Raw genomic sequence first — 27,577 nt, 5'->3', positions numbered from 1 at the left:
GCGGGCAGCTTCTATTATCTGGATTGTTAGTTTGCACAAAACTTTTCAAGTGAGAAGAATGTACTTTAACAACCAGGCAGCAAGAGAAGAAAGATATGAAGCTGCAGCCTAGGCTATAAGTACAGGGGATCTGTCCAGATAGTGAAAGAACTGATCTTTTTCTGCAAAAACATTGCAAAGAAGGGGGATGTTTTTGTGCTGGTTAGTGGGGGGGAGGGGTGTCTTATCTACGAGTGCACCAGTTGCCAGTGTTCTCCAGGCCTTCATGGAGTGTAGACTGAGTTTAAGGTGAACCCCTGTCAAGGTGCCTTGTCATTTCTTGGATGAATTGTTTGTTAAAGGAGTGTTGCACGATAAACTTTAGCTTCAAACTGGGTAAAACTGCATGCCAGACCTACAACACTGTGAAGAGTGCATACAAGAGAGATGCCATGGGTCAATTGTGTTTTATTGCGATAGCAATTATATGGACTCTCTCAGCTGGATTCCACTGCTGGTGTCGGTGTGGGCCTCGACGTCGATGTAATGCACCGTATATGTGTACATATCTATATATTTTATAAAAACGCAAGAAAGAAAAAAAGTTCCAGAAAAGATACTCCGGCACGTGGAATCTAACGGGGAACCTCCGCTTTGTGAATGCAAGGCATTAACCACTGAACGACCGAAGGGTACCTCCTTCAACGTTCAAACGGCAAGCTATTCATATCTACCACTTATTGCTGTTGGCGGGCATCTTGGGGGGGGGGGGGGGACTATCGTGTTTTCAGCATTATCAGAAAGATGGTGCAGTAAGCGCACAGTGGCTCTCATCTCTCACACGTACTTTGGCCCGCGTAGAGAATAGGGGGGGGGGGGGGAGTGTGGGGTGTACGCTCAATCGCGTGCCCTTATCTTGCAGTGGGGAGAATTGCACCTCTTGACTAGCTAGCCTTTGGGTTTCGTCGAAAGAATTCTGTTGCAGTTACCGGGTGCACAAAGGTCACTGCAATCATTGCACAGCCTCCGTTTGCGAAAAGGGCACGCTTTTCAGGCTCAGCGTAGTAACAACTCAGATGCTTATTCCCGTTAATTTGTACCTGTCAGAACGTTTTGTGCGTCCTTTGTGCTTGAGAAACGCGGGGCACGTTTCGATCTGCTTGCCATTGTGCGCGTGACCTTCCAATTTGTTGCTATTGGGTTCATTGCTTTGCCTTTGCAGCAAAGCTGTAACTTTTTTGAGTGGCACCAATTGTTTCAGGGCAGAAGTGTGCAAGCTGAAGATGAGCAATGGTCAGGACACCCTTGAACCACTAAAAATTATGAAAATTTTGTGAAAGTTCGAAATCTCTTGAACTGTGACCACGGGCTAAGTGTCCGTGTGATACCAAAGTAATTCAGTGATGGAAGTGCTGCTCCAATTGCTCCAAACTTCTCCGAAAGAGAAATGCTGCTCCATACTGCTCCAAAGTGCAAGATTTGCTAGTAACTGCTCCAAGCCTGCTCCAAAATGGTGTTGGCAAACTAAAAAGAATGAAGTTGAACCATGATAACCATCCCGTGAGCCTAAGCGAAACCAAAAGCAAGCTGTATGCTATCATCCTAGTATGCTGCTCAGTGGCGCAAATCTAGAAAAATCACAAGGGGTGACACATATCAGGCCATGTTGACCAATTTGTATTTTAAATATGGGTTGTATCTTTATTTATCTAAGAAATAAATCATGCTTTCAAATAGAATTGAAGAAAAAACCAGCGTCGGGTCCGAGCTCGAACAATTTTATTGTTCTATTTAGTCTCTTATTCACCTTTTCGCAATTTCCATTGTTCACACAGCTCAGGGGCATTTAACAAAGCTATGCAGTAACAGATAAAAAGCCTTTTAAAATCTTGATTGTGCTATATTCAACTGTTAACACAATTATATTATGTGCTCAAGCTAAATCTCGGGGGGGACACTTGCTATGGCTGTCCTCCCCAGCCTGAACACAAGAAAAGTCCGGACTCTCTTGAACCCCCCCCCCCCCCCATTATTTACGCCAATGATGCTACTATACGGCTTGTATACTAGCTGCATACTAGCATACAGCATGTGTAATAATAAACGCTTAATAATAATAAATGCTTAAGTGATGTTTTAGACTTTAGAAGTTGTTACGAACATGCATCTGCTGTGAATACACCAATAGCAACCCTTAGCTATAGCATTCTTTTCTGCTCGGAAGACAGTTAAGGCGGCTCCAAAGCGCCATTTTTTCTGCTCTAGAATCTGTTCCAAAAAGCAAAATGTCGCTTCCATTGCTGGTAATTAAACTTGCCAAAAACTACTGGGCTCCACATTGTGGCCAAACACTTGGGATTGAGAACAGTTTGCGCAAGATCGCTGCAAATGCTCCAATGTGCAAAGCCACACCACATTTGCCGTCATGAACATTCTGACCAAACATGCCATCCCACAGCTCATTTAGCCACCATATTGAGAGCGAGGGTAACCACTGGAGAGGCCAGTGCTGCTGTCATTGTGGTGTAGTAAACGACCTTACATGACTCGCTTATGCCGTCGTCAGTGCAGCGTGCTTGCTTTCAACCCCGAGTCAGTTCATTTCCTAACTTTCACGTTTGTTGATATGCTTGCTTCTGTAGTGCCGGAAGCATTTGAGTGAGCCTTAATGTGAATGAGTTTGTCCGAATAGACGCACCACCGTTACATTTGACTGATAAAACTGAAATTAGCGAAACAACTCGGCGTTCCTCCGCGGGTGTGCTGCTCACTCAGCAGCATCTTCATATTTTGAGCGTTCGTGCATCTGCAAGGATTTTGCGTCGGGAATCAGAGATTAGATGTTCGGTAAGTATGGCGGCGTACTTCACGGATCTGCAGGCATAGGAATTAATCGCCTTTATTCGCACCAGGCTGGAAAGAACGATTCCCAAAGTGTGCAATCACAGCAACCATTTTATTTGGCCCTTGAATTGTTTAATGTAGCGCATGATGCGGTCTCTACTTCTAGCCCTGGTGTGTGTTTTCGTGCGTACACTAAAACCAAGAACCAGCAGGATGCATGTTCGATAAAGCCGAGAATAGTGGAACAGTGAAGCATTGATTATCGCATGTGTGGCAAGCACTTTCACGAAAATATTTTGTGTACTGTGTTGAGGTTGATATCTGGTGAGTACGACGTGGGACTTTCCGGGAATGTACACATAGTAATTAGCTATGTTTATTCATGCCAGGCAGACAGGCCTTTTCCATCTGTCGGCAGCTCAAGGGCGGCGAGAATGATTTTGCCCTGATGCTGTCATTTTGCGTTGCGTATTTGGACGTCTTTTCTGATTTCAGCCGTGATGTGTTGAGCTGCTAGTAAACAAATTATTTGATGCCAGAGACCAGTATAGAGTCACTGAAAACAAGATACGGTAACTGTTATTAATAGTCGAGCAGGTGTTATTGTAACTTTCGCTTATCACGTCACGTCATTCAGTACACCCCGCGCAGAGATTTGCTTGTAGTGAAAGTGAGGATTAGGTAGACAAATTATATGTGGGTGAAGTTACACTTATTGAAATATGTCTTATAAATAATCATCCAGTAATACTTCGAGTGAAAGTAGCAGGCCACACAAAACACAGTTGTTGTGAAGAGCAGTGTTATTGCAGCAAAAGAGCTCTAGATACCCGTATGAAAAATCAAACGAACTTAATAACGAATATCACAGCATAGCTCGCCTTCGGCCACTTAATACTGCTTTGAAAACTAGGGCGAGATGGTGCCGTGAACCCTGCGCGGCAGTCCGCACTGACCAAAACGTTACCAAGGAGGCCGCGTGCTTTACGCACAAAAGCAAGAGAGACAGGTGCACACCATTGTGCTTGCCTCAGTCAACACAAATTTTCGTGCAATGTGAGAATGCTTTGATTTACTTTTATTACTAAATGATTTCTATAACAGCCGAAGTAGCTCTCCACGTTGTGCGTCCACGGTGCCATGCCCACAATCTTCGTTGAGAGTGCCCAATGCGGCGATGACCGTATGTTGACTCGCTAAAAATCTTTGGCAAACACTCTAGGTTGTTTCCCAGCTAATACAAACACAAGTGACACTTGTGAAGCGAGAAGAGCGCCATGGTGGAACAGCCTGAATTACAGGAGTTGTCAAACACTTCACACGGCCATGTGATGTCGTTTTATATGTCACAGAACGATTCGAGCAGATGGCGCCACGGTATGTCCTCGCTGCCAATAGCCTGGATGTTGCTACTTTGGACCTCTTCCTCTTCCCCTGATTGAAAAAAAGGTCATAATAGGATGGCACCACAGCTCGTTCCTGGCCATTTAAGAGGCCCAATAAGGGAGTTGAAGAGCATTAGACTTTTCGCGTTACGAGGAGCCTTTAGTTCATTGATCGGCAGAGTCGCTGGAAAGGCTTTGTTGATCCAGAGGGGCATATTTGAAAACTCTAATTGATGTATTGCAGTTGTGAATATATATATATGTGTGTGTGTGTGTGTGTGTGTGTGTGTGTGTGTGTGTGTGTGTGTGTGCGTGTGCGTGCATGTGTGTGTGTGTGTGTGTGTGTGTGTGTGTGTGTGTGTGTGTGTGTGTGTAAGGGAAAGAGGTGTATACTTAAGGGCTCGCTTTTCAGTGTTTTGACACAATATAATGAGATCTAACAAACAATGATGCCAAGGAATGTATAAGGAAGTTATTAAAGCCAATGTAATGCAAATAAGAAAGAAAAGTGGGTGAAAAGATAACTGCCCGTGAGAAGGACCGCTCACGGAAAGTTATATATATATATATTTTAAGTACTGCCACTTTCCCGTTTCCAGACCTTGTATGTGCTAAGCAGTGCAGCTTCGGCTCTCGGCAGTTCTCTCTCAATTCTAGCTACTAGCAGTGAAAGCTGAAATGAGCCTGCCTGTAGTGTAGCTCATAATGTGCAGTAACAAATTGTTGCTTTGGGCAGTATAGGACCATGTCTGGCTGACAAGTTCTGTTTTTTATGTGCATTATAAATTGTCTTTCAGTGATTAATTTATGTTATGTTTTCTTTGGCACTCTGTAAAGCATAATTTACATACTTGACATTTCAATTGCTAACATGACGTTTTGTGCAGGCTGACGTTAAAAACATTTTCTGCTATGACAGGTGAATGAAAGCTTCACAACGGTGTTTTCCGGTGGTCGGGATCGCAAGATATTTATGACTGACTTGAGGAACCCCGACAATCGGGCACTTGTCTGCGAGGAGACCGCACCAGTTCTCAAAGTAAGTAATGAAATGTAAATGTGTGTAGCATTCAATAAAGCTCTATGGTATGCTTTAGTAAACCATGGGCAGTGATCATTAGTTCTTCCAAAAGTTCTGCTTTGCTAGTATTGCAAATTTGGAGTATATATGTTTCTATAAGAACTTTGGGAGGAATTAAAATTACTGCATTACATTTTGTCATGACAGCGTTGATTGTAATTATGCAGACATGCTTGGCACTGCATTAGATCATGATGGTATAAACAAAGGAATGGCACTATGAATATAAATAACTGTTATTGCTATTGCTTTTTGCTTCTACTATTTTAAACAACTCATTTTCTTAAGCTTCATTTGCCTGGTTCATGTGGAAATTTGTTCTCTTATTGGTAAAACACATTTGTACTAGATGACTCTTTTTTGTTTATTCAACGAACAGATGACACTCTGCAATGATACTTCATCCTTATGGGTTGCCACTACTGACTCTACCATCAAAAACTGGGCAAGTAGACTCTTTCGTGCTAAACCCATATATGTTTCTTTATACTGTCTTGTATCAATGGCTGCCACGATTTTCGACTCTCCAAAATAGCATTTCGCTAATAAGCATGAGGGCATGGGTTAAATTCTCAGCCACGGTGACTGCATCTTTGTGTGAATGAAATATAAGAACAACCATGTACTCAGCTTTGGGAGCACCTCAAAGAAATACAGGCAATCAAAAATGAAGCAGATGTCCCCTATTGCGATTGATTGATTTGATTGATTTGTAGGGTTTAACGTCCCGAAACCACCATATGATTATGAGAGACGCCGTAGTGGAGGGCTTTGGAAATTTCGACCACCTGGGGTTCTTTAACGTGCACCCAAATCTGAGTACACGGGCGTTCACCATTTCCGCCTCCATCGGAAATGCAGCCGCCACAGCCGGGATTTGATCCCGCGACCTGCGGGTCAGCAGCCGAGTACCTTAGCCACTAGACCACCGTGGCGGGGCTCCCCTATTGTGGCATGCTTCATAATCGTATTAGGGTTTAATTAATTTGTTATGTAGAAAAAGGTTATTGGTGTACCAGAACTGCTTCTGTGTTTTCTGTTGACTTTTGTGCTTGTTTTCTAACGCAATTTTGGACATTAAATGCAGCCTGTGAACAACCGGTGCTCGCAGCTGGATGACTACGACACTGACATACTGGTTCCTCTCAGCCAGAAGCCACAGGCAAGCATAAAAGGTAAGAGCGAAAATCTCTTGTAGCTCTAGTCACTAGGACACTATACAACTGTGCAATAGAATATTAAAAATCTGTTGCTTATAAGCATCTAGAAAACTGGAAATCATTAATTTGTTAGTGTTATGTCCGAGGTTGTCGTCGGCCCAAAGGCGTACGCGCGAGGCGCGGTAGTCTAAAAAGCATAGACAGTCTGGTTCGGGTAAAAACGTGTTTTTTCCTACTCGGAGGCGGCGGCTAAACTGCTGTGAGAAACGAGTGGTGACTTGCTTGCAACGAGCAGTGGAAAGGGGGAGCAGTCGACAACCGTACGCCTGCAGGTACGGTGGGCCGCTTAGACGTTCGGGGCTTACTCGGGAACGAAAGTGATCTTGGAAGACAGGGACACAACAGTTAGGTGATTGAATAATGGTGGAATCTTTGTATGTTTTGGATTGGAAAAGAATGGACTTTGTTTGCGCACAAATCTACACGGCATTTTTTATAAAGAAAATTGCTGTTTGGCATGCTTGTTGTGTGTGCCACTGTGCCACTATGTGTGCCACTGTGCCACTATGTGTGCAAGCTGAGACATGTTAGCCCAGCTCAACATAGCATACTAAATTTAATTAGCATTTCAAGCATTTACTCTTGTCTGTGAATAAAGGGAAGCTCATAACAACGACTGTTCTTGGTTTCTGTGATCGTATTTGTCCGAAAGTCTAGTTTTCGAATAATTAGGAAAGGCCATGTATGTCATTCATCATTGATTATCACACTATTTATATGCTCATAGAGTGACAATCGTGTTTTCGAAGGATTGGATTCTTCATTTCGGGTGAACATACCTGGGGCATTCATGAAAGTTTGTCTGCATACAGGCGATGTGCTTTTGAAATGCTTTGATAACAGTGTGAGTGCAGCATGTTATATCCTTTTTATTGTGTGTGTGTGTGTGTGCTGCATAAAAACACACATAAGCTTGTTTGCTTAACAGACATAAAGGGCGTAAAAACAAAGTTTTTATGTGTGGTTGCAAACACATTCCAGCCACTGAGTGCATTCGTGCTCACCCTCCCACACAGGCAATCCCAGCATCAGGCATTATGCAGTCCTCAATGACAAACGCTACATTATTACCAAGGACACGGCTGGCCACGTAGCTGTGTGGGACGTCCTACATGTAAGTTGGGCTGAAGCTTTCTGGTGGTTAAGAGTCTGACAAGGGTTCCAGAGGTTCAGTTTTCTTACTACATTTTTACCGAGCCTTTTGCCATTATATACCCTCATAAAGGATCAAATTTAAATATAGCACACTTTTTTTTTCTTTCTTGCTCTCTCTTGAAAAAAGTTTCAAGGGTATTGCATTCAATGTTTAAATTGCAGGCAGAGAGATGTCACTGTCCTTGTGGTCAGTTAGCTCTAAACGGAACATGAAGGGACCAGGCAAATGAGTTCTATCTTTAGCAGGAGTTTTGCTTATGAGAGATAAGCGGGGGGTGCAGTATTCCAGTCTGAAACCAGTCATATCATTGGTAGTTGCTCCATTAATTTATATGCTGAGAGTCTACTGTAGTTAGTATAGTGGTGTAAACAAGGCTGCTGGTATCAAGGTCAACTGCAAATAATAAAGGTATAGAAGATAAACTTCAAAACTAGCTTTACTTCTTTTGTGTTTTATATGCATGGCTGCAAAGGATAGGTCTTATGATGACTCATTGCGAATTCCCTGTCAAGCTTCATGCGCTGTTATGATTGAATAGTATGTCACAATGTAGTTGCCAATGAGCACACCCACTATATCCCGTTTAGCTCAGTTTAAGGAACATGGTCTGGTGTGACCCTGTCCAACGTAAAGCAATTGTTGTAAATGGTCAAAAATAAATCGAATTTCTTAAGCAATGTTTTAGGCTTGTTTGTGCTCTTATACAATGGTCCAATGTGCATTGTATGGCATTGGTGCATTTGTAATATTTGAGCGTTGTTAGTGTCTGACCATTGTTAGTGTTAGAGTTGGAGGGCCGAATCCGAGGGCACTACCAATTGCGGGGGGGAGAAAACAGGAATCGAAATAGTATTTATTTTCAGCACTTATGCCACAAGGTTGCAATTGTTAGCAAGCATTTGCTTCAAGTGAAAAACCCCACTTGAGGTTCAAACTACCATGTTGGCCTTCATAAAGGAAGGGAAGGGATGAGGGGAGAGGAGTGAAAGTTCTGAGGTCGTTCCAGGGGTCGCACACTACTACCGCAAATTTCCGACCTCTCTTGTAAACAGTCGTGTATATATATATTGCAACAAGCAAGTTTGCCTACAAACACTTTTATTATTATTGTCAAAGCATTAGCCAAACAAGCTGTGGCAAGCTTGAGCCACATGAACGTTAACGTCTTCTTTCACGCTGGCACAGTGCTGGTGCCGATATATGCTCTGGTACAATATGTATATATATATATTCGAAATATCAATTTTATATTAGGGTGTATTGGCAGATGAAGATGCTTTCTTTCTGTCATGGAAATGTCAGCAAAATCGAAAGTTTATGGACCTCATAGGTGTTTCTCTAATGTTACACTGAGGCATACAAATTCTTATTGTGTTTCAAGGCATCATTCCGATTGTTAAATCGCTTCCCACCAGATTAAAGCATCGATGAATTAAAGGCAGTATGTGCAGGTTATGGGGACAATAATGCTTGCAACGCACTGCTGGCACGTGTAACTATATTGCCACAATGCTTATTTAAAAGTGTTATTCTTATATGTTATTGCTTCATTAAACAGGCGTGTAAAGTAGAAGACCTTGGTGCGGCCGACTTTGAAGCGGAGGTGAAGAAGCGGTTCAAGATGGTCTTCGTTCCAAACTGGTTTTCGGTTGACCTCAAGATGGGCGTGAGTACACTTTGTTGCATCACTGATTGGTGGCTTGTAAAGATAAAGCAAAGCTGCTAAATCTAGGCACATTATTTTTTGGCTTGTGTGATTATTCACATGATAATTACTAGGTAAATATACAATATGCAGGTTCTATGCATTGGCCAACAAAATGCCACAGCTATTGTTCTGATTGTAGTTCAATTTCACATAGTGCTGTTGTTTTCTTTTTCTCCTTACAGATGTTGTGCCTTCACCTGGATGACCCAGACTGTTTTACAGCCTGGGTTTCCACCAAGGAAGCTGGCTTGGGCCCCCCTGAAGGTCCAGATCCAAAAAGTAAGTGTTACTTAGGGCCTGCATTGGCTCCCCAGATAGTGTTGTGACAGAATCACCACATCAATGCTCGGAACTATGGTCAATGGCTAAAAATGTAATGTCCAGTTTACAATCATGTGGTATAGCAATCACAGTAAATTAACTACGCTGTTACCTCTACACATATTTTAACTGCAATATAACTATTGCACACTTATGCAAACAAATCACTGTAGGAACGGCACGCTAACCTCCTGGGCACATGACACGCTAACCTTGCTGATACTCTTGGGACCCTATATGTGGCAATGTAGCCTCAAAGACTAGATTGTACACCGCTACATCACAAAGGCCGTGGTGATGGCTTCGACAGACTTGTGAGGCTTTGAATTTATGGCATGCTGGCCTCTGCTAAGTATTGGCATTGATGTTATTCTTAGGAATTTCACAGAGCCTCCGAGTGAAAATGTTATCGTTTGTATGCATGAGACCAACCTCTACATCACCACTCACCACCACATTGTGCATTGCCTAAACGTTGGGTGCAGAGCTTTATGAAATGTCATCATTCTGCACTACCTTACAAGTTCTGTGGGAGCTTATGAAGAAAAAAGAAGTAATAGTATAAGTTGTATCACTACAAGTCATGTTATGTGCTTATGCATGCATGTTGTGGGGTCTCGAAGCAGGCGAGCGAGCGCCACGCCACGCTCTTGGAGTGAACGAACACAGCAGAGGCGGTCGGTACAAACCAAACACAACATACACATTTATTTAACTACTTTTGAACTACGATATCGTCTGCCGAAGCGATACATCAATTGTTACTAACACGCTAAGTCATCCTCACACAAAATTATCATACTCTCAAACAACATAACACAAGAGCACACAAAAGGCGGCGGCGCCAATGCTTCACTCACTACGCCGGCCTACCGCAGGCGGCCCGCGGTGCCGTCCACGGCAGACCCACCGCGAGAGACAACCGTTCACGGCAACCGTCACGCGCAGAAGGGACTCGCTTAACTCTTGCCCGCCACCAAGGCTTGCTTCCGCCAGGGGTCACCGCCAGCCCTACCACATGATGATAATGACGATAGTAGTGACCAACTCTTGCGAACACGACGCCACCTACCGCCTGGCGGTTGTAATTTTAAGTGCGGCTTGTGGGCGAGACACGTGGGCCAGGCAGCGCAAACAACTTTACAGGGGGTGTCAGAACCCCCACAATGTGTGTGTTTGTATGTCAGAAAGTTGTTTAGTCTTATTAATTGTGCTCACAGGGTTTCCTGTCTGATTACAACTCTGCCAGTGTTTTTTGTTTTATTTTTTTACTCTATATATAGTGCCTTGTGTTCTTGGTAATTCTTCCAAATTCTTCAAGCTTTAGTAACTGCAAGCATTTGTAGCCAGTAGGTGACCTTTATTTCTTTACATTCTGCATTTCTTTCTTTTCTGAACGTTTACGCTTGGCACCAGTCAACCTTGGAGCCCTCGTTCTTCAGGCTTTACTCGAGCACTGGCCACCATCTTACCTTCCTCCAGATCGACCTGAGAATGGTATGTCTTCTTCCCAGAGCTTTACATTGTGTGAACTGTCGTAGCATGAGAAATGTGTCTTAGACAACATTAATGAAGTGAATCGGGACAACAGTCAACAGTCGGGACAACTGAACCAGTATTAAATTGCTCAATTTTCATTCATTTGCTACCTCTAACTATGGCGTTGCACTCTCGAATGGCAGAGTTTTATTTGCCCATGTGCTAGTCCCATCAGAAAGCGTAGGGTTGAGCCACTGAATTCCACGTTTGCTCAACTATCTTCCATAAGAGAACAACTACTACTCTAGTCAGGTAGCTCAACTGCAGCATTGGCAATTGTTTGGCTAACATATTGTATCAACTGCCGTAGGTGTACTCTATTATTATGGTTTGGGATTCGCGGAGTGTGGAGAACACAAAAAGCTTTTACATTCATAATGGAGTGGAGGACAGGGTTGACAGAAATGAGTGTTCGGTGGAATGTGATGCGCATGTTTATCTACTAAGTGCATTGATACCCTTGTTCTTCTAAGGTATCGTGTATGTAAGGTCTCACTGCAATTGACTTTCTGTCATTGTGCAGGCACAGTTGTCTCCCCTACCATGAATGGCGGTGACAGGCAAAAGCCTGGCAACATGTACTTCAGCATGCCAGATCATACGCCAGTGACTTTCAGGTCAGTGGTTTCAGGCAGTCGAACCAACAGCACGCCTTTCTCATGTTTTGTTATCTTAAAAAGTGTTGCTATTTATTTCTACTTTGGTACAACTTTCCAGAACCTGTGTGCTTGCTTAGCTTATTGCCATTTTACAATGTACCAAAAGTTGTATTGAGTAAAGGAAAATGCTTTGCAACGTCCTTCTAATCATTTCCCAAGATGACAAGGACAGTTTTAAAGGTCAACTAAAGAAACAGTGAATGAAAGAAAATGAATCAAGGTGCTGGTTTTATTGCTGCACATGACCTGATAAAGCCTTCATTAAGTTATGTGTGAATAAATTAGTTGTTTCAAGTTTATTAGGAAATTGCACTCTTTAATATTAAAAAAGCCACTATTACTCCTAGATGCGGCCTGATAAGCTAGGAGGGAAAAAAATGAAAAACAAAAATCATTGCCACTTTGAATTTTCCGTGCCAACTCTCTCAGAGATGAACTTTGTTGGTTGATTCTTTGATATCTACTACTCAGTCGTAATAAGCTTAATGAAGAAGGAATTTACGGTAGATTCAGTGGGCCTTATGACGCAACGTGGCCGCAGCAAACCACTGTCAGACACCACATGTTGCACAAATAAGACTGAAAGTGTTAAGCAAAGTATCCATTTCAAAAATACACATCCTATGAGTTTTTCTCGCATGTTGGTCTTTTTTTTTTTGCACTGCACAAAATTGTTGAGATATATTCGTACCAGAACGGCCAGAAAGTAAGTGAAACTTTCAAACCACAAAGAGTTAATGCCGGGACATTTTCTTTGGCAGTGAGGTTGGAGGCCGAACACTTCTAAGGTTCCTGGTGGGAGACGCCGGACGTGATGCGGAGGAGCTGCTGATTAGTGAGACCATTCCATCCTGGGTGCATGATGTAGTGGTGTCTGTGAGTCCCACCACATGTTCTTGACTTTCTTGATCTGTGCACACAAAAGGGCATAAGAATACCGCTCCTTACCACTGCGCTTGTTTGTCGGTACTCTGACTTCATTAATCAAATTTGATGCATCTTCGCTATAACTGTACTTTTAATAAGGGAGTGCTCTAAACGCAGCACACTGTGGCATTTGCAGTGGCTGAAGCAATGTTCTTTTGTTCATGATTCTTCATGTTTCATTTCTTGATGTGCATTTTGGATATTGTACGTAAATGAATCGGTGAAAAATCTGTGGTGTGCGGGTACCTGAGAATGCATTTAATGCTTCAGGTGGGCTATGGAGTCTCCACCTATGCTTACGTTAACATTGTTCTCATATCCGTTGCATATAGACAGTCATGTTATGATTACGGGGCTATTTAAAGAGAAATACAGGTATAAACGCAGGAAACAATAGTTGCGAGAGATCAAAAGTATGCAGGCCACCACTTGTTGACTTGTTTTACAGAATGTTTACTTTAACACGTTGACCATTTCCAGAAAAACGTGCCCCGGTTTCCCAAGATCCCATTTTCGCTGCTTCCACACATTACGTCGGGTGTGAAACCACTTCGAAGGTGTGTGCTTTGTTCCTGATTTTTTTTTCTGATTTTGTGTTAGTATGAGTACACAGACACACACCCTGTAATAGCTTTTGCAGTGGTCACATTGCAAAACATAGTTTCAGTGCATAGATGAAGGTAACTTGTGGTGCACAGCACATCAGGGATGTGGTTTTTGTGCTTACTCAAGTTGTGCAGTGAAACCTGATTTATAATTAACTTGAGTATAGCAAATTGTATTCTACATTGAACCTCTATAACTCTAAAGCATGGTCAGTGTAAACGGCCATATATTCATGCATATAATCCACACCTAAACAGCCACTGTATGGAGTTAGAAGCCGATTGTAAGTGGGCTACTTGTTCAGTTGTAGCTTCCTAGCAGCTATGCGGAAGTACGGTTTAATTGGAGCACCACAAGAAAATTGAGACACAGAAGTATGGAGGTAACAACAGAAAGTTTAATTCTTATTTGTTGTAAAGCTGCTTCACCCGCTCATAGATAGCAGCAGCTGTCATAACTTATGTTCACATGGGGTGGCACATCTCATAAATTAAATTAAAATGTGGGAACAGCATGCAGTGTGACAAAAATTTAATTCTTTATTGTAACAATGCTGCCTCTGTATTATTGTCTTTATCATGTACTTGGAAATTATTATTAGAAGTCGAGAAGAATTTATTTTAAACAGGCATAAATATATTTGAATGCTAAATACATTTGAATAATATTCATAAATTCTGCAGTTTGTTATAAGCGGGTTTTATTGTATTAGGGCTGTCAGGCTGGAGCGGTAGAAAAGAAAAGCCCTTTATTGGTTTAGGCAGTTAGCCAGTGACAGAAAGGTCACCTATCCAAATAAAATTGAATTCATCTTTTTATGAAGGTTGTACAGTTGAACCTTGTTTTAACGAGTCTAAGCACTGCAGTGTGGTACCTCTATAGGATTGCCACATGCGTCATATGCAGTGGGTAAGCTGTTCCGACTTCTCAGCATTTTGTGGATACTTGCACAGCGTGGATGGCAGAAAATGAAGATGCAAGTTGTAGCAAAGGGGAAGAGTTGAAGTAATTGCCACATCTACTGTGTATCTGTAGTTTCCACATCTATTAGCGTTCATGCAAGAGTATGTTAGCGGGAGTTTTGTGATAACTCTACGTGCAATAGGAATTCCCTCCATGCCAAGGGCACTTGTGCATTCACATGGTCATGATCATCACCATCAGCATTATCACGAGAACCAAGGAAGCACCCCAACTGGCCTCTGCAGCATCCGGCGCCTCCACTCTCATTGGTGCATTAGATGCGCAAGTACACTCATTGTTACTCGCAATATTTTTTTATTGTTGCGTGTCCAGCCCAACTTGGCAATAATGCGTGTGCATTCGCTGTCTATCCTTCACTATCATTACCATACCTTCAGAATTCATTCATTTCACTTTCAGTAGGTGCATTGGGGGACACTCTTTTGATTTTGGCATCAAACGGTGCGGGCCAGTGCTACAGGTGCATCGACAACCTGTTCATGTTACATGGACAGTTGGCAACAAAGGTGTAGATATCACTTGGTGAGATGTGGCACCATGGACGTAACACGGTGCACTCTATTTCACCGTCTCGACAAACAACACTGAAGGGGAAAAAGTAGTGCCTTTGTGGATGGTCGGAAATCCGTGGGAGCATTGAGGTACCGCATAGAACGAGAGCATATCAGCATCCAGCTTTGTTTTATATCAGTGCATTGCACAGAGTAGCATATTCTCATTCGCCTGAAGAAAACCTTTTTTAAATTTTTTTGCTCAAAAGCAAGGAGCAATAAGAACTGAAAAAACAACTGGCGCATGCCAGTATTCTTCAAAGTTCTACAACTTTGAGAAAATCGCATGTAAGGCACCTTATTAAATACCCGTATCACACCGGCATTTTTAAGGCTTGTGAAAGCCTTCTGGCTGAGTGGCAACGGACGCATTCTTAGATGGTCAGTTCCTGTCTACTGCTTGGTGAGCAGCCTATTGTGTCGACACAGTCACACAGAATTTCATCAAAATGTTGTGTGCCTTTGGTTGCTGGCGAGAAGAAAATGCATTTCTTCATATGGGAGACATTTATTCTAATATGTGCTCTCTGGATTGAAAAAGCACGATTGAAAATACAGGCAAATGAAGTAGTCACAAAGAAGTACCTGTAGCCCTAGATGTCAGTTAAATAGTCTTTTAAAAGAGCAAGACCCTCAGATGAAAATTATTTAAATACAGCTTAAAAGTGAAATTTATGAAGCATGTAGACATTCTGTTTTGTTGGAAGCTTGGTAATGCATGTTTTTGCATTAATGCACGCATTTCCACGAGCCTTAAGTTCTGTTTCGTTGATCTTGTTTTTCATTTTGTGGTCTTCTCTTTTTTTAAAACGAGGTTCAACTGTACGTAAGTGTAGCTCTTAGATGCATGAGATGTATATTAGCCCGAGGGGCTGCTGCTTTGTTAGGAACAGTGTTTTCCCTGACTGAGAATGAACGAAGCGGTTGATGTTTTGGTTTGTAAAAAAAGATTTGAAGAAATTTCAAGACTTTAGCATTACAAAAGCTTAGCAGTGTCACGTAGCGTATTTATTGAACTTTTCATTTATTAGCGACATTTAAGCGGTTTATGTAGTGAAGCAAATGTTATGATTTTAATTGCCTGCTTGCTATCACCTCTGTTTGAAAAGGCTGCCACTTTTTTCATAGGCCATTTTCATGTTCGATACAGCCAAATCGACGCACGAAAGGCAAACGTTAGGCTTAGCTTTAGTGAGAGATTACTGTGCCACACATCCCTCAGCATTTATTCATATCCAAGAAATTATTTCTAACTTGCGAGAAAATGTTGACAGTCTTCAGGAAAGTATCACTAGTGAAATGTTATGCAGACATCTGTGTCAATCAATGCCACTGATTTGTCCTTGCCTTCTTAGAGATTGAACAAACAGCACAAATGGTGCCATGTACTACCACCATCACTAGCACTGGCAGAATGGTTAGAAAAATACAATGCCTAGGAGTGCAACTGAATGAAAATCCTGCAGTATAAGCAGTGCTGAATTTTCATCGTGTTTAGGTTAGTATTGTTTTGGTATACTTAGTACTACTTTTCAGCAAGACATCAGCATAAGTTAGCGCAGTGCTTCCACTGTAATCAGCTAATTATGTCATATGTTATTTCTTCAAATTTGTAAGCCCTGTTTATGTGTAAAAGTGTCATTTTTGCACATTTCACTTATCTCTCACTGTAGCTTGGCTTAATGTTTGTCTCAAGTGTCTCTTTGATAGAGGGAGGACCACTAGTGTTCAAGTTATACAATGGCTGCACTAATTTTACACTGATTATACTTTTTAACTATGATTTATGACAAAGCTGCTGGTATGATTTTATTCTAATCTTCTGACTGAGATACAGATATTAAGTAAATTACTTGTGCGTAATCCCTTATTGAGAAGATAACCTTTATTAACACACCAAATGTTCGTGGCATGTAATATATGTACAGTGCAGCGCTCTATGTGCCCCTCGAGTCATTTATTGGTGAGGTAAAGCAGGTTCATAGGCAAAGCAATTTGACCGAGTTCATAATGCATGGTTTGACATCGATTAAGTGTAGTAATGGTGAAAGCGTTTATGCGAGCTTACCCGCTGACTTCTTATTGTGTTTAATGGACTCTTTATGGGGATGACAGCTCACCATGTTCTGTCTATGCTTTTTTGCTTGGCAATGCCTTTCACTCCACTTATAAGAGCATCCACCGATCTGCATGGCTTATCATATGTACCGTAGTTCCCCTTGTCACATGACACATTAAGTGGCATCCAAGTTCTCAGTGCCTTTGCCGCGTCTTTTTGTCACTTCGGTGACTATACACCGACGAAAAAATACACAGGCCGTGACCTATCGTCTAGACTAGAAGTACCATACCAAGTTGCCAGCTAACAAAGAAGTTTAATTGATTAGGTAATTTATTTATTTATATGAAGTGCTGTTTTGTAGAATAAATACTGCAAACACTGAACTTAACTGTAGCAACGGGCATGAGCATTATACTTCTCTCACCGTATGCTCGTTGCTTTATGTTGAAAAGAACAATGTCACCCCACTGCTCTTGTATGGGCTTAATGCTTCTTTGTCTTTCCTGGTCTACCGGCATTTTCACATATTTTTTCAAAGCTTAAGAGCTTGTTTTTGAGATAGCAGCCATATTCTCACTTTGTCTTCATCCATGTCGGAAGTAGTATGGCCAGCCTGTATTTATTTATTTCTTTGTTCTATGATCTTATGTAGATCACAGCCATTCCTTCTTTGATTTTATATAGATCGCAACAAAATAGTGCATAGCAGTTCTTGTGAAAGAGGGATAAGGAACAAAGGAACATAGCAGTGCAAGTGGAAAAGGCCGTAAAAAGCAAGTTCTGTTTTTCAAGAGACGTGTGAACTTCATGTCACAGTATCACCAATAGGGCTATTCTATTCAGTAACGTTTCTGAGAGAAAGGGCACTTGAAGAAGTAATTTCAAAGAGTTCAATGTGTCATTCTCAGAGGTATCAGTACGAAATTGTCACTTACCCTATTTCCTTACAAACTCTTTAGCCCAGTTTCTTTAGAAAGCATTACAAAAAAAAAAACTCAGTTATATCCCACAAATGGCTTCATAAAATTGTGCCAACACTTGCCTCTTTTTGGCCAAAACGATTTGTACCGGCAAGCAACAATGTAATTGGGCTCTCTCTCAGAAGGCACTCTCAGCACTGCCAAAACCACAGATTATGTGCAGACGTCCCTGTGACTGGTGACAGTTTCCTTCTTGAAGAAATCGTATGGGTCATGCAATAAATGCACTCACGCAATAAAGACACCTTAACTTTGTTTTTAAAAAAATGTGATTTATTCCCCCCCTCACAATAAATGGTCACATAACATTTGCCTAGCATAGTTCTGCTGATTAGAAGCCCTGCTGTTGCTGGTTTCTTCTCTCTTTGGCTGATTATGATAGTGCTTGCCGCTGGTAATCTCCATCAAAATTCCATCAAAATGAATGCGGTTGGATTCCACTGTGACATTATCAAAACCACATGCAGACTGTTTCGCTACTGGGAGTGAGCCGGTAAGCCGTGCATGTTTGCCCCTGCTTTTCGGTTAAAGTGAAGCTTTTCTTGCCTATTTTTGTATGTATACTGTCGAAACACCAACAAAACATGATCCATGGTTTGAGTGCTATGCTTGCATGCCATGCATAGGTAACTATCACCGGCACTCCTGTATCGCTGTGTTGTCTGACACCCTGAGCAGATTTCACACAACAAGGCCTCCTGAGTTATAGTAAAACATTCATCTCTTGATTTTATTCCTTGCTACTTTATTACATGACATTCTTCTGTGTCATGCCTCTCCAGTGTGGAATTTCTGCATCTCTAATGTTGCGCTCGGTTCCGTTCTCGTCCTCGCTTTCCATGCTTGCGTAGGGGGGGGGGGGGGGGGCATAGGCTACATTATGTGCAAACACTGAAGCACAATTTCATTGTAGTTTGATTTAGATGCATCTTAAAGAACCCCAGGTGGTCATAATTAATCTAGAGTTCTCTCGCTACAGCGTGCTGCACAATCATTTGATGGTCTTTTAAAAGCACAGAAAATTAACGAAAATTACGTCTATTACCATTATATTATAGTTCACAGCCGTTCATGCCCTTTGCTCTCTGCATTTTATCAATAAGTTTGAAATACATGCAGGGAGAATGGTCATCAGTGGTCTATAAATAATCACTATGTACACCCGTAATTGAATGTCCTCACTTACATAAACATTCAGCATTTAAGACTGCATTCCTCTACACTTTTTCTTTTTTCGTTGCAGAAAGGCGTAACTTGCAGCCTTTTTTCAAGTAATCCATGCAAGTAACTATAAAAGGAATATAGCATTACCTTTGTATTAAGTAATTGGAATTCAAACTGTAAAATCAGTCAGATTGGTTGTTTCTTATGTCTACATTAGAATGTACAATGAAAACGAAGATGTTTTGATGTATTCAAACAAAGAGCACAGACAGAATTATTTGTGATATACAGTCATGCTCAGTATGAGTTGCAACGCACCGTCTGGGCTCATAATGACACCAACACTACAAATCGGCACCTACATAGGAAAAAAAAAAGGCGAATAAAACTCTCTCAGTTAGTGTTACTTTCTTAACCAATTTAACATTCTTCGGTTTCATCGTTCAGGCTTGAAGCAATTCAACCACAGCCAGGTTGTTGCGACTCATATTGGGCACGATTGTACATGTTGAAGGTTTTTTACGTCCACAACGCGGAATTGGGAGGGGGTATAAATGCAGCTAGTGGTCACGTCTTTTTGTTTCCAACTGACCTTTTTTCGGGCTGCAAAGCTCGACGACCTCCCTGCCTTCTACTCCCAGTGGTGATGGGTGGTGGATTTTTCGGGCTGTCGACGCACTCTTTCAGCCTGACGACTTTGAGCACCTTCCTCTTATCGTGCACCCTTCATTACTAAGGCCCATGTTTCTCTGCTCAGCTTCATCGTCATTTGCTGTTTTTTTTTTTTTTTTTCAAATGCTTGCACTCGGCACTCGCCACCTTGCCCGTAAGCGCGTCGGCTGCATGCCATAGGCATGCCCTCGCTGGGACATTATCATCAGCAGCATACACTCCTCCCAATCTTATCTCTTCTTAATCATAGGTAATGTAAGGTTGAATAAAAATGAGGGCCTGTGAGCATTCATCACTTGAAAGCTGCCTTCCCAGAAACATGCTTTGTTATGATTACAGTTAAACCTCTCTATAAGGTGCATGCTCCGGGCAGCAATTCTTGTATTTTATATGAGATGTCTTCTATAATCAGGGGACCTTGTATACATTTTCCTATCCCCCGTATTTTACTGCAGGCAAACTAGAGTCTCTTATACCTATTGATCTCTTATATCAGTGTCTCTTATAAAAGGGTTCGACTGTACATATGTTTTACGGTATGCACGAAAAATAGACAATGACAACATATTCATGTCTATTGCATATCAAGCGTATTAGTGTCGAATCAACCACCACATTAGAATACCTTTTGAAGTTTTAAGATGTAACTTTATTTTGACAGATAGTCGCAACTAGCTAACCCAAAGCTACATCTGTCTTTTGCTTTCTGCTCTCTGTAGGAAAAAATAATAATAAAAGAAGAAATGGATACTTGTAGAGAGCCCTTTTTAAATATAGTCTACAGAAATTTTATCTGGCCAGCTTCATGAAAGGACACTGTTAGCATGTGTGTAAAATGCTGCGTGGTTGAGCCAGCTCTTAGATTTGGCAGTGCTGTGAATGTCTCCTGGGATAGACCGCACTTTAGCCAAGTCTAATGTTTTATGTTTACCCCCTGCATTCTTCTGCGAGCAGCCATTATTGTTATATCATTATCGGCACTTAACCTTCAGACACATCAGACTCTCATTCACATAATTGGGACATTAGATTGTTAACAGGCAGCAGCAGCAGCTTATATTTTGACACAGCTGATTATGTAATGCACAGATTAAAAACAGTGCACATGCACAATAATCTTTATTATATATTTTTTATACGGAACACTACGTTAATAGAACTTGTGCAGGTAAAGATTCATGAATTTCATTGAGTCAGTCAGTCAGTTAACAAACTTTATTGGGTCCTAAGGAACTACACAGTCGTAGTTGTGGGTCGCACCCACGTTGGGTCGAAAGACCATGGTCCTGCACCCGTTCGCGGGCCCTTTGGACAGCGCTTAGTTGTTTATGGAGATCGCTGCTTTTGGGGGATTCCTCCCAGTCCTCTTGTTTGTTAAAAAAGGCATTTTGTATTGCCGAACACTGCCAGAGCATGTGAGCATGAATTTCAAGATTTCGATTTAAAATGTGTCATATGTATTTGAGCTTGAAGCAATAAAGTTTTTTTCTTTGCTGTAGCTAGGTTAAAGAGAATATCATTACATAATTTTCAGCTAATTACTGATACATTACAGGTGCCCTGCAATACTTTTTGAAGTAATTATCAAATGACCTCATTAGTGGAGTTTGTTGCTTTGTGAACCAGCTATCACAAAAATTTTGTAGCATTAAACAATGAGAGCAGGGTTAGTGTGTTAGTGGTATACGGTGTTCTTTTGGTGCTTTCTCCTCCCTCTCGTCCCAGCGAGTGAGCTGAAAGCTACAAATAGAGGGGGGAGAGGGTACAAAGGGTAAAGAAGCTACATTTGTTTGTTGGCACGCATAACTCCCTTGAGCAGTTTCTTTTCTTGAGCATGCGACTGACTTTCAATGTAATCATGAGCGTGCCAATGTAATTCTATGTCGTAATTTCTAGCACTGCAATATACGATGTGGAAACACTGCAGCAGCTGCCGCAGCTATCTAAATCACAATGCTCAAATCGTGCAACAGCGGTGTCCATGTTATTTTGGGTTTATGATGCAGTTGGTTTTAGCCATATAGCATCGTATGTCAAAAGAGCGAGCGATTTCTAGCTGACATTGAATTTAATGGTAAATTTGCTGCCACGGACTGCATCGCAATGTTTGGTTTACACATTCGTTGGCGCCTCAACCATTACTCAGCAGCATTTTCTGTCTATGTTCAAGAAGTGTGGCAGGGCCCCTTTCACACTTTTCTTACTGCACCATAAAACCTGCTAAGTTTGCTTAATGGTTTCTTTTTCCAACAAACACTGAAAATTGTAGCGCCGCTCCATGAGTTAAGTCTCATGTCATGCAGCTTGAGTGTTAGCCTTGTATCGTAAGTCACGTGTGCCCACTTGCTGGCACTTTAGCAAATTCGTCTTGGAAAGTGAAAAGATCTACCAGCAGTATTGTCACAATGGGCCTCTGGCTAACATCACATCAAAATTATCGAAGCAAAATATGCGCTTTAGCTACAGTAGTTCTGAGTGACAGCAGCAACAGAGTCGTGGCAGATTGTGTGAGGTCACCTGTTTTTCAGCTCCGACTGCTATGCGTCGTTACCGAGGCCTCAAACTTCGGCACATGCTCGGAGGTGAGCGTTGTTTTGGTTTTTATTTGCTAGTAATACTGAGAGCAATTTTATATACATCCCTGTGGTTTACTTTCATCTATTACAATATTGACAAGAAGACGTTAAGCCCGATACTGTCCATCATGCAGTGCTTTGATTGAGACAAAGGCATGCAAATTCTACTAAGCCTTCTGTAGTTGTCAACTGGACATCTCTTACGTTAGCTCTGAAGCTTTACTAAAATGCCAAAGTGGGTTCGGTTACATTCAGAGAGGAGGTGATGACTGAAGCTTTGAACCATGTAATCAACTGGATATTTTGTCAACTGCTTATCTGTTTTTGAACATTTTCTCTTTGTTGTTATTATTGCCAAAGCATTTAATAAAGCAATCAAATCACTGAAATTACAGCGAAAACAGGTGAAATCAACAGGCCCAGCAGCATCACACATGTTTCTGTTGTCTTTTTTTTTTCTTTTTGACAGCTATAGTACCATTAGAGAAGTTGAAGCTGTGATCATAATGGGCATTTTTGGGGATATCTTATTTTTGTTACACAACATTAAATAAAACTCGGCATTATTTTCATGCTCTATCAACATCTTGATTTCTCGTTTGAGCATCAACGAATTAAGATTGCGTCTTTTTTCCCTTATGTTGGCAAGCTCACTTATGTGTATGCTACACAAAAAAATAGTCTACACATTCTGAGGCACTTTTAAGCGCAGAGCATCTGCGTACATGTTGCAGGCAATGGCCTGTGCCAACATGGTGAAGGTGGGTGTAGTCGTTTCTGCGTGCTGCACAAGTGCTTTGCACGGGTGGTGTCATGACAGTTGACCCTCCAATAGGCTGCAAAGGAGAAGATGTTTGTACGGATGGAGGGGCACATACCGTTGGTATTGGGCAACACTTGCTCCCGCTCACTAGATTGAAGAGAGGTAGAGAAGGCGCACACAGCTGTCAGCACTTGTGACTTCCACGTTCCTTGTTCCTGTTCATGCCTTTCATGGCACAAAGAGGGGGATGTTGCTTTGATAAAGGTACTTGAAAGGCACATATGCACGCCAAGGTATCAGTCTTGGGTGATGGGGAGCCATGCTTGGAAAAACAGTGCAGTGGCATCGCAAACATAAACATTTTAACTAGTGCAACACAGTGTAAACTTATTGTGGGCTACAAGGAAACAAATCGACGTGGAAAGGACGACACTGGACTACACAAGCTCGAACTAACATGTTTACTTTTACAAAATTGTGAGAAATTAAATACACATGAAGGGGCAGGAAAAAAAGAGGAACAGAAAGAAACGCTCACATGGGCAAGAAATACATAAAGAGATATCCTATTCTTAATGAGGCGCAGTATTGTCTCAAATGGCCTATGGCTAACATCGCATCAAAATCGTCAAAGAAAGATAAGTGCTTCAGCTACAGTAGAACATCCTGTGTTGTTCTTTCTACATAGATTTTGTTTAATTGTAGCGCGCAGTGTTTACAGAATGTAGAATCAACTGGCCCTTACCCTGGCTTTTGTAGTGCCACACAACAGGCTCACATGAAGGAGTGTTGGACTCGGTGCTACCATCATGTCTTGCACGTTCCTTCTTCTGCATCCTTCGTCCTTGGTGTTCTTTACCGTCTGTTTCTTCTTTTTTACCCATGGTCCTTGCTGGGTGTTGCATCCTTTGTGTCTTTGAATGTGTCTATATGTACTTACACCAATCATAACATCTTGGCTATTGTAAAATACACTAATAAATCCAGCTTTTCTCATTAACCTTATATAGAGGCCATCGTGGAAGGTACACACAGACACTGAATGCCACTTGGTGCCAATCAATGGGTATAGAAAGCAGCGCTTTGCATTTGAATGCAATAACTTTGGAGGGCTTTCGAAACATCTGAATCATTGATGAAGCAGTAATTTCTCCAGCCTAGCTGAGCTTCATATAACCAATCAAGAACATGAACATGCACTGTGTACGTTACACAAAGTACTTCGTGTGCTTATCCATCACCTGCTGCATGCTTAGACCAAGAAAAGGAAGTTCTAGTTTTCCTGGTCTTTTACTTGCTGAAGAACCGAATGACCGCCTGCACAGTAATTCACTGCTTCACGCACGCAATCTGAGCTCACCAGTATGACAAAAAGCAAAAAACAAACAGCTTGGTCTTTCTTTGTAGATTGCACAAATGTCAAAATGTTATGCACTTATTGCACTTTTCAACCCCCATGCTACATCTGCTCATGCTCAGTTTAGTATCCTTTTTGTTCAAGTGGTGGCCTCATGCATTAAAAAAAACAAAAACAAGGCTTTATTCATGCAGCTGTCATTTGCCTCATCGCATTGCCATCATCATAAGAGAAATGTGAGGATATGCCAATGCAGTAGTGGTGCGCACATATTTTACTAAACTGTTTTTGCTTAAAATCAGCAGAACTGGAAAACATCACTTTTGTTTTTAAGCAAGGAATGTAAACATAAATATACCTCTGCCTGGAACTAGGCCTACATTTACGCAATTCCGTAGACTTCGACAAGTGGGCACATTCACCGCCACAGGAAGAACTAGCAATTGAGGCGGGTTTTCTGCCTTGACACCTGACAGCCATTGTATACTGGAACTCTAAGGAAGGCCTCTCAGTGGCAACTAGTTGCACTACAAAGTTGTCTGATTGGTTGTTTTCCAAAAGGGAGCTGCTCAGGGATAGAATGGGAGCTGCACAGGGATAGAAACATAAAGTAGTGGCTTGCAGTCCCCCCCCTTCCTTTCCTTTTTTTGGCAGAGGGGATCAATAAGCAAAGAGCCTATAGCATAACTTATATCAGCCACATGGCAGCAGTGGGATGGAGCAGAAAGCAGCTGTTTGAATGAGGCTTGCTATATTTCGAAATGGTCAGACTAGGAGGAGAAGGAAATAGCGGTATATGTCATAGTGCAGAGCTGATGTTTCATTGCACATTAAGTTACGCTTTGCTATTTTGCCCTACATTATATTTGTTGCGAGCCGTAAGGCCCGTAGTCCAAGTTTAGTTTGGCGTTTTATCACATGAGTTGCATCCTGTGTCGCACATGTGCTCAAACGGTCATTGAAAGCTGTCTCTATTTAACTTTCCGAGCTGCCTGATGGAGATGAAAAGCCAACACATCTGAAAAAAGTGAGTAACTCGCTGTGGAAATGACTCAGTAAAAGTCATATATTTGCATCGTGACACACCTGTGAACACTGTTAAACTCGAATCGGATTCTATAAATACAGCACCGAACGACCACTGGGAGCGCATGTGTGACGCCAGCATTAAATTGGCAGCAGTAGCCCCGGTCCCACTATCTCAAAGCATGCATGCCCACAATGCCGATTCTGTTTTCACTGCTTGCTGCACCATTGGCAGTGGGGAGACAGTAAAATAGCAGGAGGATGATGTCCTTTGTGTTGGCCTCTTGCGCAATGTGCAGGGAGCGCCTGTCGGCGAGTGACATGATACAGGTGCGCAAGGTGATTGAGCATGTCTACGAGAAGATTATGGGAGCAGGGTCAGACTCAAGTTCACAGACTCAAGACAGGAGTGGTGACTCCAACGGCACTACTGGCGCTGCCACGGACGATGAGCGAGCTTCTATTGCTGAGGAGAAGGTTGAACTACTGTGCCAAGACCAGGTAAGCACTATTCAGATCATGGGAGCGGAAGATCATGTCCCGTACCAAATTCTTCTTTGTCCCGTACCAAATTTGTGCTAAGCTGTGTACGTGCGATCAGCTTAGCACCAGGACTTAATCGACAAGGGTAAAAAATATTCTGCTCAGGCTTTGTTCCGTCAAGATAGATTCCTGAGGAAGCAGTTTCTTATATTTGGGAAGCATGAGTGCATCTTGAATAGTCAGCCCATTTTTGTTCAGTAACTTACATGGGATATAAGTACCAATGTGAGAGGTGCTACTTCAGACCAGCATGTGTTGGAGCTTAGGAGTGCAAAAACATGCATGTTCGTATGTCAGAGCATATTAGAGTGCTTCAGCTCTCTAAGGCTCTGCGATTCCCCCGTTGCAGTGTACCTTGCAGTCATATTGGTTAATTTGAGATTTTAAAGCCATTAGTTTTATAACTTCTTGTCCATGTGTAGGTGCTGGATCCATCTATGGACCTGCGAACAGTGCGCCACTTCATATGGAAAAGCGGAGCAGACCTGGTGCTTCACTATCGGCCAATTAAGTGACACCGGCCGATGGCGTGGAGCCTTCTCCTCCGCAAAAGCTGCCACCGTGCCGTCGGCACCATGTTTCTGTGATAGCCACCACTTCGCTTGGACCACAGGGCCCTAGCTGCCTCCTTTCTGTTCCGCCACCATTTCTCTGCACGCGGCCCCCTCCCGCTCGTGGGAAGTGGTCGTTTGCTCCCCAGGTGCCCTACCACGCATCACCATCGACGTCATGCCTTCATCTTCGCCTCCTGCTCCTACAACAACCTTCTGCTGCGTTTTATACAGAAACAGCGACGTTGCGGCTTTTTTTTTTTCACTCATTACCGACACCTTGACATGACCGAGCCTGTACATCAAATGTGTGGCTTTGGTGTCTTACAGCCTTCAGAGCGAGTAGTAGAGAACTGTGAATGCAAGTACACTTTTCAGGAGTTCATGCGCTGATGTAGGTAGCACTAGAAGCAGCTTCTCGTTCATTTTCCCAGTTTTGGCAGTAGGGAGTAACCTGCCTGACAATTTGATTAGTCCAGTGTCACTGTTTCATAGTGTGCCTGCACACATTGTGCAGCATGTTCTGCACTCCTAGTCATTAATCAGTGGGGAAAGTGAAAGATCAGTCCAGCATAATGTTGTCTTGGAGTTTCGAACTGATACTTATTGCCAGAAGATTGCTAAGTGAGCTCACTGTTCACAAAAATAGGTTTTTATGAATTAATAATTGGTGTACTCGTTCAATTATCCATCTGATAAATTGTGCTTTTTTGCTTGCTGAAACTATGGCAAGAAAGTTTTATTTTAACATGTTTTAAAGTTTATCAGAACTGGAAACAAGTTTTATATGTTTTTTTTCGCCTACCACAAACAGTATTAGTTCAGACTCGTTTTATTTAAATGTTCTTATATCTCTGCACAATCAGTTGCTATTGCTGTTTCTGTGGCATCTGTTAAGCAATCAACCGCAGTTGTAATTTTTA

At 42.1% G+C, this 27,577-nt stretch overlaps 1 protein-coding gene across 4 annotated transcripts in view; it reads left to right on the top strand.

Annotated features, from left to right (window-relative positions):
- LOC119170263 (WD repeat-containing protein 48) overlaps nucleotides 1-26,693 on the top strand; it is a 40,536-nt gene extending 13,843 nt beyond the window's left edge. For 2 of the 4 annotated variants that reach the window (XM_075877564.1, XM_037421380.2), the window contains exons 8-20: nucleotides 5,128-5,247; nucleotides 5,669-5,734; nucleotides 6,377-6,464; nucleotides 7,526-7,623; nucleotides 9,224-9,331; nucleotides 9,556-9,652; nucleotides 11,111-11,191; nucleotides 11,757-11,850; nucleotides 12,654-12,768; nucleotides 13,300-13,376; nucleotides 22,367-22,420; nucleotides 25,860-26,061; nucleotides 26,526-26,693. In XM_075877564.1, coding sequence (XP_075733679.1) covers nucleotides 5,128-5,247; nucleotides 5,669-5,734; nucleotides 6,377-6,464; nucleotides 7,526-7,623; nucleotides 9,224-9,331; nucleotides 9,556-9,652; nucleotides 11,111-11,191; nucleotides 11,757-11,850; nucleotides 12,654-12,768; nucleotides 13,300-13,376; nucleotides 22,367-22,420; nucleotides 25,860-26,061; nucleotides 26,526-26,618 — 1,293 coding nt within the window. In that variant the 3' untranslated portion in view covers nucleotides 26,619-26,693. The remainder of the gene's footprint in view (nucleotides 1-5,127; nucleotides 5,248-5,668; nucleotides 5,735-6,376; nucleotides 6,465-7,525; nucleotides 7,624-9,223; nucleotides 9,332-9,555; nucleotides 9,653-11,110; nucleotides 11,192-11,756; nucleotides 11,851-12,653; nucleotides 12,769-13,299; nucleotides 13,377-22,366; nucleotides 22,421-25,859; nucleotides 26,062-26,525) is intronic. The other 2 variants (XM_037421381.2, XR_012886953.1) reach the window with 2 other exon arrangements.
- The last annotated feature ends 884 nt before the right edge of the window (nucleotides 26,694-27,577 follow it).

This window comes from Rhipicephalus microplus, chromosome 2 (genome assembly GCF_043290135.1).
Source record: "Rhipicephalus microplus isolate Deutch F79 chromosome 2, USDA_Rmic, whole genome shotgun sequence".
Lineage (NCBI taxonomy): Eukaryota > Metazoa > Arthropoda > Arachnida > Ixodida > Ixodidae > Rhipicephalus > Rhipicephalus microplus.
The sequence above is the reverse complement of the archived record's forward strand: the minus strand, read 5'-3'. Positions and strand labels throughout refer to the sequence as shown.